Source organism: Polistes dominula, unplaced genomic scaffold (assembly GCF_049000335.1).
Source record: "Polistes dominula isolate Pdom_NZ unplaced genomic scaffold, Pdom_raw_medaka contig_73, whole genome shotgun sequence".
Lineage (NCBI taxonomy): Eukaryota > Metazoa > Arthropoda > Insecta > Hymenoptera > Vespidae > Polistes > Polistes dominula.
The window spans coordinates 6,738,028-6,754,940 of NW_028300951.1; the positions used below are offsets into that span (position 1 = coordinate 6,738,028).

A 16,913-nucleotide genomic window follows, 5' to 3' on the forward strand; every position below is an offset into this window, starting at 1 on the left:
TATAGTAATATTGCGTATACACGTATAAACATTAATTGTTCTAAGGTTTTACGGTTAAACTTTTTCTCTCTTTCTCTCTCTATCTCTCTCTATCTCTCTCTTTCTCTTTTTCTTTTCCTCTCTTTAAAAATTCTTAAAGTTTTTCGTTATCGTTCGAGACCATAAGCGACGAAGACGACGACGACGACGAGGACGTGGACTCCGTTATCGCACGTTTAACGAAGAAAAAAAGAAAGTTTTTGAACTTTCTTTCCAAGTAGACACGAATCTTCCCTTATATATATATGTTTGTGTGTTTGTATGTAGGAGTATTAGATGGTTGGGTATTTTAAGAAGTTTTCAAACTGACAAAGTATTCTCTCAACATGTAAATATTAATTTTAAAATACATATTTTTCAAGGAAAGTTAAAAAAACCCCCCAAAAAAATAAATTGGATCGGAAAGGAAGAAGAAAATTCGTTCAAAATTTCATTTATATCTTTTTTATCTCTTTTTTTTTTTAATTATATTATTTTCCAAAGCAAGAATAAAAATGGGGGAAAATATCGAGAGATAACATAACCTATTATTAATACATATAATTTTATAGTTATATATATATAAAATTAAAATAGTAATTATTATATATATAAAATAATAATTAATTAGTCTTGTAAACACCGATTTATATGTTTTAACATTAAATTTATCGACAATTCATAATGACCACCGTTTATAAAAAAAAAACCATATACCCTAATACTATAACTAGTAACCCCATATACCTAAACTAAGATTTTAACCAATTGAATAGTGGACAAAATATTTTTTTTTATATAGAAATAAATAATGTATTTGTTTTATAAATTACAGGATGGTTTACTGTTAAATATTTAACTTCGGGTGTGGTTTCTTTTCTTTTATTTCTCAAGAACTATAAGGAATGGATATTTTTTCATTCTCATTCTATTTAACCTCCTTCCTTCAATCGTCTCGTTCATGGTCCATCAGTTTGATCGATTTATCGTGAATAAAAGCCTTATTTTTTTTCTTTCTCTCTCTCTCTTTTATTTTCTTTTATCTTCCTCCTTACGAAGAATCCTCGCGTGCATAATCGAGCTTTCTTGAGTTTCAACACCCTCCTCACCCTCTCCCTTTCCCTTACCCCTTTTTCGTCCTTTGCTCGTTATTATTATTTTTTTTTAACTTCCGTCTCTCTCTTTCGCGTTTATTTTTTTTTGTTTTTTTTTTCTTGTACTTCTTTCGATTCTTTTCTTTGAAAAAGAAAAAAAAAGAAAAAAGAAAAAAAAAAAAAGAAGAGAAAATTGGATTCTTACTATTACTATCATTACCACCACTGCTACTATTACTATTACTATTACTATTACTAGTACTAGTACTATAGTAATCTAACTATCGAGATTATCTTCGTACAGTATGATTATCCTCGTACACGATATTATTTTCAAGGATTTTTCAATTACCACAAAATTTCATATTTTTTTCTCCTTTACGAACTCAGTTTCGTATCAAGCAACATACATTTTTTCTTTTTGGGCTACTAAAATAATCATTAAATTGTGTAATTTCAATTATATTGAATCGAAAAGGTCTTCTTAATACATTCTTAGTAGGTGTGCTAAACACACACAGACACACATATTTATTTTATTTTCTCTCTCTCTCTCTCTTGTTATTTGTCATTGAATATTTACGAACATTTTATATTTTACAATTATTATATCATAGTTTAATTATCCTCATTTTATTCACATTAAAATATTCCATAAAAACTTTTTTCGGTTACAGATAAATAGATATTTTTATTTAATAAAATATTACAATACTTTTATTTAATTTATATTCATAAAATATGTATAATGATTATATTTTTTTATTTGCGGTCAATTTTAGTGAAAATAATCATGTGTAAGTAAACTGAATTAGGGTTGTTTGGTGTCCTAGATTGTTAGTGGTACATATCTTATATACCTAAGGTGTATCGTCTACATTCAAGAGAGAAACGTTATAAAGTTTGATGAATAAGACGATGAAAGAAAGAGAGAGACGAATAAGGGTTGGTTGAGGGGTTGGTTGGGGTATAAAGGGTTGGTAGTATCGTATACAACGAAGGAAAGACCCTATGCCTGCCTGCTTGCTTGCTTGCTTACTTACTTTCTTATATGCTTGCTTGGTTTCTTGCTTGCATGCTTGCTTGATTGCTATACCTATATAGTAGAAGCCTCTTTATATAGGCTCTTACGAAAACGATAAATCGGTGATATTAAGTTCCCTTTTTTTAAGATAAGAGAGTCATAGTATCTATGGAATCTTAGAGGGTTTTAAGGACTTCATTTGACAATAGTTATGACAATGTTTTGTATTAAACAAGTCAAATCATTTTGTATAATTTTTATTTAGGTTTTATTTTATATATTTTAATTATTTATATTATATATAAATAATATATTAATGTTATATATAATAATTATATTGATAGTACTTATGGGATCTTCCGGGTTGTAAAGATTTTATTTGACAATAATTATAACAGTATTATTTTATATAACTCAATTATTTATAATATGAAATATATTGTCTGAATTATTTTCTATTAAAATTATTATGTATTATAGAAATATAATTTTTTACGTGTTCTATACTTAAGCACATCATGCGTATGTGTCATCCATGTGTGATAAGAAATTTAATAGATAATAAAATAAAATAATTGTTCAGAGAATAAGATTTTTTCATTATTATCGTCGTATTTTCAAATTCAAAAAAAGAAAAAGAAATAACGTGATATAAACTTTCTAAAAATGATCTTTTTTTTTAAAAAAAAAGTTATGAAAGAAAAATGGAATGAAAATCGTCTTATACATAATTCATGGTTACTCGTCTCTTTCAACGAAAAAAAACTTAAATTCCGGATACAAATTTTCTTTAACTCTCTTCTGTTCTTGTTCGAAAATGCGTTGGTTTTGTAGCATAAAATAAAAAAAAAAATTAAGCAAGAGGATAGAAGTTAAAGGGAAAGTAGAAGAAGAAAAAGATGAAGAAGGGTGGAGAGAAAACCGCAAGATGCAATTATGATAAACGTCAGAACATTCTTTTCCGAGAACCTTTCAAGAGGTACAAGAGTATACAAAAGTAAGGAACATCGAATTAAGTGTGTATAAGATATATTATTATAATATTTACAATTAGAGTATTATAATATGTATTTATATTAAAGAAAATATCTCGATTAAATTGGAACATAATAATCGATCGATCAAAAAATCAACTTTTCAATCCTTTTATTTTTCTTTTATTTATTTATCTATTATCTTGATCGAACGTTGTTATTTAAATCATGATATAGATATTTATCGATTATATATTATAGGTTATTATTAAAATTAGTTTAAACGTCACGTATATTAATAATTAATCGAAATACGATATACTCGATCGATAGTATTAATTGCTGGGATTCTATTATTATAATTATAATATAATAATAATTATAATAATAAATCCTTGTTTAGACAAAATATTTCTGTAATTTACGATCCATAATTTTTTGGATCGTATAAAATATATCGCACATTTTATTTTTATTTAAATATTCAATCAATTTCCCTTACATTTTTTTGATGCGACTATTTTTACCCGTACAAACAAAAAAAGAAAAAGAAAAAAAATAAATAAAAAGGGTTTCACAGCGAATTTAAACTATTTCTGTTTTCGATCGTTAACTTTTGTAAATATTACTTTTATAAATTTTCGTGACATTTTCTTCCTCTTTTTTTTTTTTTTTTTTTTTTTAATAACAGTGTAGTACAGTTTGATGATAAAGTTTATTCGTTAAAATCATTCGAAATGTTTCGTTCTCGTTCATTTGTTTTTTCTTTTTGTTTATTTTTGTTTTGTTTTGTTTTTTCCTCTGTTTTTGTTTTCTTACGGGGTTGATGTTGTATCGGTGATGGTTTTATCGGCTCGATTAACTAAACGATTAGAAGGTATAGGGTATAGGGTGTAGGTTGTAGGGTGTATATAGAAGAGATCGTTGTGACCCTTTTATACGCCGAGATAAATTGTCTTGAACACTTCTGAATACCTTTGAACGGCTAAGGTCTTAACAAATGGAAACAGGGGTAGTTTATCGATTTGTGTCGAGGGTTGATTCACCGCTAGAAAGGGGCTTTTCACCCTAACGCTCGTCAGCTCGATTCTCTTCCTTGTTTCTATCTATTCATCTATATAAGTTTATATATATACATTATAAATAAATATATAAAATATCTTTCATTCAAACGTTTCCTTTGGGATCATAGAATAAAATAAAAGAATCAAAGATGGGAACTTTATTAATTATTTAATCTATCAAATATTTGAAATATTTTTTTTTGTAAACTTTTAATTTCTATTTTTGTTTTGTTTTTTATTTATTTTGTTCTTTTTTATTTATATCAAGTGAAAGATATATATATACTTGGAAATATAAGACATTATAAAAGAAAATGTTCTATAATTTTTATTCCCGTAGATTATTTAAATTAATATATTTAAAAATGATTAATGTTAGGATGTCAATAATAATGTTTATAATATGTTTATTCATGCATTTATAGAAAAATTCTACTTGGAATTAAAATATTTTCACGTTTTATTAATGTAATTTGGACAATGTATAAGTATTATTTTTTTTAAATAAGAATACAGTAATTTTTATAATATTTTTTCATTCGTGTATTTTATAAAAAGTAGCCATACGTAGAAATAAGTATAATTAAAATGCAACAATTTTTTTTACAAAATTCTATCCAATGCTTATTATGCGAGAAAATATAATACGCGAAATTAACAAATTTTCCCAAATAATAATTTCGTTGGATGAATTTTAATATAATAAAATTAAGTACGATATTTCTTTCATTTGAAATAATATTTTTTTTTTAGAAGAAGAAAAAAAGAAAAATTATGCGTATGAAATAAAGAATTAAAATTTACTAATACTTTTAAAAACTATGAGACAAGGTACGCATCATTGTCATACTTTAATATTATCATCTTTTAATTCCTCTCTCTTGTCATTGTAAAATATTATATAAAACCAAGCTTAACCGAGTTTTAAATTTAAAAAAAATTTATTTTTTGTATAAAACTCGTTAGCTCATCTATTATTCTCTTCATTCTGTTTATATATTTTTTTTCTTGTTTATTTTCTTTCATTAGTAGAATAATTTATAAATGAAAATTGTATTAAAATATCAACTACAAAGTCTTCTTTAGGGTTATCATATTCACGTGAACTAGTATGAAAGCAGTTATGTAAATGTTGATTAGATAGCTTATGTTTTTCTTGAACATTCATTTATATCAAACTTAACGTTAATAAAAAAAGTGATTTTCTGTCTCTCATTCACGTTTCGCATAATTATCAAAAACGTGCTTTTTGATATACATTACCATTTTATTTTTTAATAACATAACGTGTTGAAATTATTCTGAAATTTATAGGTCATATTTGAATTTATTGAAAAAAATTAACCAATGTTTCTTAACTTTTAATTGATAGTGTATTTGTATATACATATGTGTGTGTGTGTATATGCATGATTCGTGCGTGTGTGTATATGCATGATTCGTGCGTGTGTGTATTCGATCTTATGGCATCCTTTTTGGATTCCATTTTTCTGCCTTTTTCTTTCCTTTTTTTATTTTCTCCCTTTTCTCACCGCATGTCCACCCCTTTCCAATTCTCTTCCCCTTATCCTTCCGTAGATAAGGGATGAAACCATCTTCTATCTTCCATTCTCTTTCTCTTTTCTATTCTCGACATTTTTGCTGTTGGAAAAGATCATCCCTTTGTCGGAGGGAGAATAGGAATTCAACTTACGGCATGGTGACATTCTAAATCTTCCCTTTTAATCGTTGCTACCCCCATACTACGCTTGAAAATAACTCCAAATTGTGAAAATGTACGTAGAATATGCATATATACATATATGATCCATATATATATTTGTGACTCTCTCTCTCTCTCTCTCTCTCTATGTGTGTATGTGTGTGTGTGTGTTGTGTGTGTAGAAAAGAAAGAAAAAGGAGAAAAGGTGATAAATCGTTTAGTTACGTTGGCAAATTTTTCTCCCATATAACCGGTGTCTCATTTCATACAATTCTAATCGATATATCGAATATTATGAATATATTATTAAAAAAGTATGTACATATTGAAAATTGGTTATTATATTTTCTCTTATACGATTTAACATAATAAAAAAATTTTCTTTATCGACTTCTATCGATAAAAATTTGAATAATTATTGTAATAATAAATATGTATATATTGTGTATGATTTAGAAAATTGATTAAATTACAAATATTTATTTATAAAATCGTTGGATCTAAAATATCTGAGTATATCTATTTCAAATGTAACAACCAGTATAATATTATACAGAAACAAGAAATCCTATATATACACATAATATATCAACATACACATATATATTTATCTTATAGCATCTTATATATATATATGTACATACATATGTTGGAATAATTACTTTCGTAGTTGACTATTAGGTAACTGTACCGTATATTCATCCCTCTTTCTTCCTATTACTATCTATAAAATACCCAGTGTATTTATGTAAAAGAATACACTTATATACGCATGATAGATACGGAAATATAGAAACAAAAAATCATTATATTATATACATAATATAATATGTATATGTGTACAACACATATATTTATCATATAAATTTTACATTTATATAAACATGTATATATTACATTTACATATACATAATATTACATTTATTAAATATATATTTTGTTTAGTTTTGTCACTAGGATTTTCTATTTACTTATATTCACATACATATATACATTGGGCTAATTATTCTCACTTGTTCGATGCAGTCGACTATTAGGCAGGTGTACCATACATGCATTCCTCTTTCTCTCTCATTTTATATATATATATATATATATATATATATATATATATATATATATATATATATATATATACATATATATGCGTATATTTTAAACCGTAGAAGGTCGTGTGTTCGCGTGGGAGGTTGAAAGGGGGTAATTAAATATAGATTATCCGCTCCAGGCTTAGCAGCCCGCTCGCACTAATTGGCCCGGCAAGAAGACAGTTATTAAGCGAGCTAGGACAGAACGGCTAATATTTTGTGATAACGAAGGTACCTTTCCCTGAATAGGGCGTGAAAAAGAAAAAAAATAAATTTAAAAAAAAAAGAAAAAGAATAGAAAGATAAAAAAAGGGGTAAAAAAATAAAGCTCCAGTTAGGTTGAGGAGAAAGATAGAAGACCGGGGAGGAGAGTGCATAGGAAAGGGAGGTGAACTCGAAACGTGAAAATTACGTTTGAAATTTTAGTCAAGATTTTTTATCGTTTTGTTTTTCACGTTCAACAAGTTGTTACCTTCCTTCTATAGCCCCTCTACCCTCCCTCTCTCTCTCTCTCACCGTCAACACACACGTGTTACATTTATGCATAGTCTTTATTTGTTCTTCCTGTAACAATTATATGCTATTAAGTATTTTTTATTTTTTTTATTTTCTTTCTTTTTTTTTCTTGTATCTCGTGCCATTATAATATATATATATTTTTTTTTGTCTGAATAATTTCTCCCATGAATTGGATATTATTCTTATTAAGTAATGTAGATTTATTTATTTAATTACAAATTTTTTCCCACATATTGTTAGTTGTAATTTACATTTATGGAATTATACAATGATTTATGTTATTAATAGAAAATAATGCAATTCAATTTAAAATCAATTTCATTAGAAATTTAATTTTGTTGTAGTAACTGTAATTATATACGATAAAGTAAAATATTTATCGTTAATTACTATAAACGACGACTAATATTGCATCGATTTGACAATATATTTTTGAATTATTTTAAGAAAAAATAAATTAAAATAAACTACAACTAAAAATACATTGTCATTGATCAAACCAGCGTTGTTACTACAACAAAATAAATTTATTTCTTTGCAACGTGTAACATAACGGTAAGCAAAACCATAGGTCGCTCGTAAATTTTGAGTTTTAGAATTAAGGGGAAAGGTTAAAAAAAAGATAAAAAGGGAAAAAAGAAAGAAAGAAAATAGAGAAATAGAAATAAATAGATAAAAGCACACGCGTTGGTTGTATTATTTTTTATTTTTTCTCTCTCTCTCTCTTTTCCTTTCTATCTATCTTTTCACACTTCATGTATGCACAAACATATATATATATATAAATAAAACGTTCATATAAATGAACGAAAAAGTGTACTGACGAATACATGGGATATTTTTCTATCTTTTGTTTTCAGGCTGACCTGTCCTGCAGAAACACGAAGAACAGCGTTGGTGCGATTTATACTCGTACCAACTTCGTGACGTTGAGATACGTCACCGACGCCTGGGGTACCAACATGAATGGCTTCCGTCTCGTCATCACTGCCGTCAAGGATCCTAGTGAGTATTAAATTCGATCATTACATTCGTCCAAAATCCTCTATATAAGTCGCTTATCTTGAAAGCGGCATAATTCCGTTTATGTTTGAATCGAGATATTGAAGGGTTTGCGTTTCAAAGCAATGAAACATATACATACAAGATACTAATGAGTTATACTGCTTAAGTGTATCTAAAGGCTTTAAGTTTATATTTCCTATTAAAATAGTGGCAATTATTAAGTGAATAATATGCGTTTTTTAACCACGAATGACAACACATCCAACATATTTTTTGCGTCTTCTAATAATTTTGTTACTACAAAATCTTTTTGTCTCATTTTATTTACAATAAAATATTATTATATTTACTCGGAATATAAGCAACCTCAAAAGTTTTATTGATACATAACATGAAGTTGTACAATAACCACGTATAACCGGAAAATAGTAAATGACGAATGAAGATAAGTCACTTTTAAAATAAACTTTTCATCATTCTGTTGATCGGCAAATTTTCTTGTTACAATATCTTCATGATATTAAATATATTTGTAACACATTGAGAATGAAAAGATCATGAAAAAATGTAACTATTATGGTAGTTAACTCGATTTTTTTGGAAAATGGAGTTAGACCACTTTCAACATAAGCGGCCCATATCTTCATAAATTTCAAATTATCACTTCACCAACACCCATAACAACTGATATTTCATTTCGTTTTATATTCCATCCCCCGTTTGATTCTAAAATATTTTCAATCAATTAATCTATCGTTTTATCAATTTCCTCTTTAATCTTTAATCTTTGGTTCAGTTTGAAATGTTTCGTTTTTTCGTCTTTTCTAAGTGTGGTAAATGGAAAAAAGTTAATTTTTCAATGAACGTTTAAAGATTTTGTTTTTTCCTTAAATCATGTCATTGTAATAATAATTGGTAATATATAGTAATATATATAGTTATATTATTTTATTATAAATAATAAAATACTATATATTATTAATTACTATATATTACTACATAGTTGGAATAATATGACGTGTTGGTTGATGTAATTGGTTTTATTATTTTAAAATAATTTTTGTATTTAACATAAATTTGATGTTTTATGTGTTAAAAAGAGAAAAAAAAAGAAAAACAGACTATATAATAAGAAACAAAAAAATAATAGATATTACATTATTGGTTTGATTAATCATAAAGGCATATTTGGTTTTGATCGGTTTTGAATTAGCACGGTACTAAATATCGCGTCAAGCATTCATCCCACAATCATCGTAGGAATTTCACGAACGATTCAATTACCAAACCACCACCACTATCAAGTTTCATACATGCACAAGTTTCTACCCGCATATGGTACAATTTTACCCTACGAACTATTCCCAGGCATCACGTCTCTCCTAACAATTTCATTAATTACTTCGTCCTTGTCATTATGACGAATCGTTTATCTTATGATTATTCTACTAACTGCATTTTAGATATTATTATTATGTTTGAGAAAACATTCATAATTTCGTTCAATTTATTTTCTTACAAAACATAAGTAATATTTATACGTGTATGACATTTTTGTTTAATATTTTAACAAGAAAATATGTGTGTGCAATTTATACGCGCGCATTAATATTATATTATAACTAGTTTCAATATAATATTTAAAATTACATTGACAAATATTCGTAAAATTTAATGTAATATATAAAATGGTATTGAATGCAGTGTCGATAGAAGATGGAAAAGAACCAAAAAAAAAACAGAATGCATTTTTATCGATAGAACAATTATTAAATTTTTGTTATCATTTAAAAACTTGTTATTGGAAATCTTGTTGTTCTAAAAAAAAAAAAGAAAATAAAAAAAGAATTGAATGATAAAGAAATATATAAAAATGTATTTTTATCAAAATACAATATTCGAAGATATTTTTCGAACGATCTTATCATTCCTCTCACAGTAAAGGAAAAAAAAAGAAAAAAAAGGTACAAGTATAGGTATTCACATATCGATTTCGATGCAACTCTTCCCCTTCTCCTTCCCCTCCCATCCATACCAAAGCATTCGTTTTTCCTCCTTTCAATATCACGCTTTCACATAGCTTTTACTCGCTTCCTGGATACGTTGCTATCATTCACGGATAACAGAATAGAATTCAGGACCGTATCAATCCCGTATCCCGTTTACACGCGCGTTATGCGCATAGAAATAGTTCAGAATCGATTGCACGACAAATTTTGTTCCCCTCCCCCCTGCCCTCTTCCAGAAAATTTTTCTTTCTTTTTTCTTTTCTTTTTTTCTTTCTTTTTTTAATTTTCTTTCGTTCGAAAAATTTCTAAAATATATATATATAAAAACAAAAGAAGAAAAACATGTCACCAATCGATTTCGAGATTTATAATCTTTCTTTTTTTTCTATATTTATTTCCTTTTTTATTTTTTCTCTATTTTCAAAATTTTTTTAAATATCATTGGTATAAGTATTGTAACAAAAAAAAGGAAAAAGAAAAGAAAGAAAGAAATTGGCGGTGGGGGGGGGGGGAAATAGAGGTAAAAGAGAATACGCGAAATTTTGGGAGACACGAAAAGAAAAGGGGGTTATACTGGGGGAGGAAAGGTAGGAAAATGAGAGATAGACATGGAAAACTCATACGAGCGAGTAATGTGTGTGTGCGTACACACATATATATATAGAAACATACACACACAAACCACACGTACACATTTGTAAAGTCTCTAGGTATTCTCCAGCGAAGCGTGATTTACCAGACTTCGTTGTAACGGTTAGGAGACTTGGACGTGGAAAATAACCAGCTTCGCGTTAATAACCGCGTGGAAAACGTACCCAGGAGTTCGTTGGCTGCTTGGGAGTCTGGGATTTTGGGCTTGGCACAAAGGATGAATGCGTGGTAATACGTCGACTGCACTCGTTAGAAACTACGGAAGCTTGTCACAGATGTATAAGAGAAAGAAAAAGAGAAAGAGAAATAGAGAGAGAGAGAGAGAGAGAGAGAAAGAAAGAAAATCTTTCAAAAATGTTTGATTTAATTCAACTCTAAAATGTGATCTTCAAACTTCATTTATTATCAAGTTAATTTACCTTTTCTTAATCTTCTACCTTTATCTCACTTTCTCTATCTCTTTTTGTGTCAATCTGTCTCTGTCTCTTTTTTAGAGAGGAGAAATGGGGAGAAGGTGAGTTAGTGTTAGGACAACTTAGGATTAAGATAAATCCCAGATTTTATTTGACCCATTAAAGTGATATCCATTAAGTTCATTTATTATCGAGTAGATTTATTTCTGTAAATCATTTTATATAAATCATTTTCTAAATATATATAGGGATAGAAGCCGATAAAAATCTTTAAAGCTTTTTTTTCTTTTTACTTTTATTTTCTTCTTTATTCGACCGATTTTAAATTATTTTACAAATATCTTTGATTATCGTCGAGTATAATTTGTTTCTTTTTTTTTTTTTTTGTAAATTATTTTACTTTACTTTTCTTTTTTTGTAGTTTCTATTTTTATCTTTCTCATTTTCTTTTTTTTTGTTTAAAAAGAGAGAGAGAGAAACAGAGAAATATGATTTTAGAATGTAGCACATTTCGACAGAAATAATATTCGAAAATTACGTTAACAATTTATGAATTTTGTTTCCGAATAATCGTATTTTATTTTACTTACCAAAAATAATATTCAAAAACTACATTTAAAACAATGGGTGAATTCTTTCCTAAAATCTCATTTTATATTTCTCCTAACTTTCTTTTTTTTTTTTTCGTTGGGAAAGATAGAAATAAGATTTTGGAACAGACCGTATTTCTATATAAATCGTATATTTTATTTTATATCGATCAAAAAATTAATATTATTCAAACGTTTAATAATTATCAAGTTAATATTAATCTTTTTAAAACTAAAATCTTCTGTCGTCTTTATCAATTACTTTTTTGTATATTTTTTTCTTTTTCTTATATTAAAGTAAAAGAATACAAATAAGAATTATGTGCAAGAGAGAGAGAGAGAGATAGACAGATAGATAGATAGATAGATAGATAGATAGATAGATAGATAGATAGATAGATAGATAGATAGATAGATAGATAGATAGATAGATAGATAAATGGATTGATAGAGTAAGATAGATAAGTAATAGTAGAATGTAGGAAAGAGAAGGAACGTAGACGGCGATCGAATCGATAGGAACAGTCCGACATGCTTGATCCTGAAGAGCGATTTCAAGGATTCCAAAGGGATATCCTTAGAGTATAGGATACCTTAACTTGACTTAATTGACTCCGCCCCGTTAGGGATTATCCTTCGGGTTTCGGTTTGCAGCTCCTAATCCTGACATTAAAGTCAATCCTCTTCTCGTAATTCCTGCTACCAACGAACCACCATAATAAAACGTTCTTCCTTAAAATTGACTCCATTTTGACCTTTTCTATTCGATATAGGGGGTGAAGAGGGGGGAGAGAAGATGGTCGTTATCCTTACAACCAATTGAACGAAATTTTCAAATTTCTTCCTATTTTTCCCCCTTTTTTTTCTTGTTTTTCTTCTTCTTTTCATTTCATTTTATTCAGTTTATCAATTATATTTTATTTCAATATTTATCCTGATTATTTTTCATATCCTATCTCATATCATCGATATCATTTATTTATCAATGGGATTTGCTTTCAATAAAATCCCTCCCCCTCCCTTCCTTTTTTTCCCTTTAATATCCTATCCCACGGAATATTAAATATAATTACTTTTATGTTCATATATTATCATTCGTTTTAACTACCATTTAATATTATTTTTTACATTTATATATGGAATAAATTAATTGAATTTAATGTTCCGTTATTGTCAAAAGAATCGACTTAACAATATTCCCCCCGAATATGAATTTTATCCAGTCTCTCTTTTTGGTTATTCTCCATTTTATTCGAATTTTATCGAAAATATGTCAAAAGCGTGCAATTGATATATATTCATTTTTATTATAAAAAGAAATTTGATATAGTATAAATTCAACTTTTTCCATTAAATTTTTTATTATCATTATTAATAAAAAATATGTATAATATGTTTCTTTTCTTTCATATTTCGTTAAATCAATTTCATTATTTTTATCTCTTTTGTCTTTGTATACTTTCATTGAAACGAAATATTCATCATAAGATTGTTCCTTGAATGATGGAGAATTAGATGGAAATGGGTTGAAGTGGTAGGAGATAATTTCCATATGGATGTCTCTCTCACACATACACATACATATGTATACATCCCTGTGCACGTAAATTCTCTCTCTCTCTCTTTCTCTTTCTCTTAAAGCATTCAGATTTCACTCTTCATACAACAAGATCTTCTATCCTTGTTTATATCTTCATATCTATCATATCTATCTCTATCTCTCTTTTAAGTTTCCTTACTATTCCCCGAACATGCTATAGAATATCTTGGTATAATCAAATAATGTGTTTATGCGTTTACACGATGCCTTCCTACGTAATACAAACTATCATAGGTTACGTGTTACATCCAACGAAAATTGCTTCTTCAAAGTTTGTCATATTGTTTCGCTATTGCATATAATTTCACACCTTCACTAGTTGTTACAGTTTGACTAATTAAAATTGTTATTGTTATTTCGTAAGCATCGATCTATTTATTAACATAATTAGTTTGATGTTGTACGTCTTCCAACGATTAATATTATTACCTGAGAAACATATTTTCTACATATATCACGTTCACGTTGATTCTATTTCCTCGTGTCTCAATTTAACTTATATTTTTTATTATTATTATTATTATTATTATTACATAATTAACTGTTACTGTCAATTATTATTCAAAGAAATCATTTTTCTTTTACCGCTCGTTTTTAATTTTTATTCCTTGTATCTCGATTAATCAACGATTCGTGATACTTGATTTTTTTTTTTTTATTACGATAATGCTCTTGCATAATATCGTATTTTCAAAATCTCACATAACTTTATTCCAGATTGAAGTTCGTGATTTTATAATGTGCACATATATTTTTGTTTCTCCTTTTTTTTTTCTTTTCTTTTCTTTTCTTAGGAACTACCGTAGAAAGGTAGAACTGTAATTAGGTCGATCGATTGACAATCATAATTTTACCATGATGTAATAATAATGATAATAATAATAATAAGCACTAGCCGTGATTTTTTGTCTTTTTCTTTTTACTGTTATTTTATTCCTTTCTTTTTTTTTTTTTTTATTTATTTGTCTAATCTTTCACCATATCGAATTTTTTTTGAAATCTCAATAGAATAAAAGAAAAATGATGTTGCGGTTTTAATCTAAATTCTTTTTATTTTTTTTTATTTACCACATTCGGTTTTTTGTTTTCCCAGGGATATTTCCTAGGGAGAAACGAGTAAAATGTAAATTTTTTTTTTTAATCTTCTGGTGTATATCTTTTATCTCGTTTGGTGGTTTATCTTCTCTCTTTCTCTCAGTGGCCAGGCAATTTAATTTGTAATAAAAATAAAGATAGATAGAAGAATATTATTAAAAATAAAATGATAAAACTCGCACACATATACACAAACACGTATGCATACTTAGCGTGCCGTCAAATTCGATTTGATGATAAAGAAAAGTTCTTAGAAGAAGAAGAAGAAGAAGAAGAAGAAAAGAAAAGAAAAGAAAAATAAAAAGTAGAAGGGGGTGGTGGAAGCTTTTCGAAGTGACGAACACGAAGGGTGTGCATACATCATTGCTGAGATTTCCTTCCGTTCTTTGCTGACACTTTTACGAGAGATCCCTTTTTTACCTTTAGTGACTTTTAAAAATGAAAAATAAAAGAATTAAATTCAAATTAGAATAAGAGAGAGGCCCTTTGCAAGATATAGCAATCGATATATTTTTTTACTTTGTTCTTTTTTTTTACCGATATGGGAAATAATTACAACGAATTATGCTCGTAGATATTATCATTGATAATAATAAAAATAATATTACGAATAAAACGATAAAACGAGTAAATGATTCTTTTTTTTTAACGATAGTTATTATAACATTCGTAGTAAATTCGTAATATAATATTATTATCAAAGTTAGAATAAATAAATAAAAGTATAACAGTTTTGGATATTTTTTTATTAATGTAATTTAACGGGATATTTTAATTTGTTGAAATAAATGAAATAAAATTAATCAAATAAATAATCCTCTTATTACAATTACTACTATATTCGTACAAATTTTGAATAAATATTTAATTATTATTAAAAAAATTTTTTAAATAAACGTAACAATAAATGAATATACTAATAGTAAAGAATTATTTTTATTATAATTATTATACTAAGAATTATTATATTTTTAAATAAAGAAATTATTTATAATATATCTTCTTGCACATTAAATCTTAAAAATTATTATTGACGAAATATTATGAATGAAATAGAACTTGAAATGAATCTTTCATCGTTCTCTTTAAGATAGTTCTATTCATAGTTTCTATTCATAGTACATTCTTCTAGTTATTATCACATTGTTGTACATCGTTTCATCGACGTATTATTAAACTAAACGTCGACACAACTCTTACGAAGTTTCCTTCGAGTAAACTTGAGACACACACATAACACACATATATGGGAACTTTTCTACACGCGAATCAACGATCAACTTTGTCGACAGATTATATTTGAGTTTAGAATAAAAGTCAGAATTTAGGTCATAATAGTGCGAAAAGAAGAAGAAGAAGAAGATTAAGCTTCTTCGAATATACTATATATGTATGTATGTATGTGTTCTTTAAAGTTGGATCGATTCGTTGAAAATTCATCTTTCATCTTTTTATTCTTTAAACACATACATACACACACAAATAAAAAAGAAAAATGCATAACCTATAGCATAACTATATGACCATATATACATATAAATTCTGAGTTATTTATCATGGATGTAAATTTTATTCTAATATAAAAATGTATAAATTTCACGTCGAATCTAAGCACAGTTTTTTCGGTTTTCTTTCTTTTTCTATAAATATATAAATAATATTTACGAAATCTTATACACTATCGATCAAAATAGTATTGAAATTCTACGTATATGATACATATTTCGTAAAAGAGAAAAAATTAATTAATGAATAAGTAGTAACAAGAATAATTTAATTCGTCAAAGATGAACTAAAGAAAACTATGTAAATTATTAATTGAAAATATACTTTTACGTATAAATTCATGAGTTAAATTTGATTTGTTATTTATCATAAACTGCTTTGCAAAAAAAAAAATAATAAAATAAAATATGTAATACGGTTAAAAATTGTAAAAAGGAAAAAAAGCAAAGATTTCGAGAATAAAAGTATATTCTGTATATATATATATATATATATATATATATATATATATATATATGACGAGTATTATAAACAACTCGTATGGTCTACGCTGTCCTTGAC

General features: G+C 26.9%; 1 protein-coding gene across 7 annotated transcripts in view; it reads left to right on the forward strand.

The window, feature by feature from the left end:
• Nucleotides 1–16,913, forward strand: part of LOC107069084 (uncharacterized) — a 176,084-nt gene that overhangs the window by 116,433 nt on the left and 42,738 nt on the right. For all 7 annotated transcript variants that reach the window (XM_015326057.2, XM_089172357.1, XM_089172358.1 and 4 more), the window contains one exon: nucleotides 8,344–8,488. In XM_015326057.2, the coding sequence (XP_015181543.1) occupies nucleotides 8,344–8,488 (145 nt within the window). The remainder of the gene's footprint in view (nucleotides 1–8,343; nucleotides 8,489–16,913) is intronic.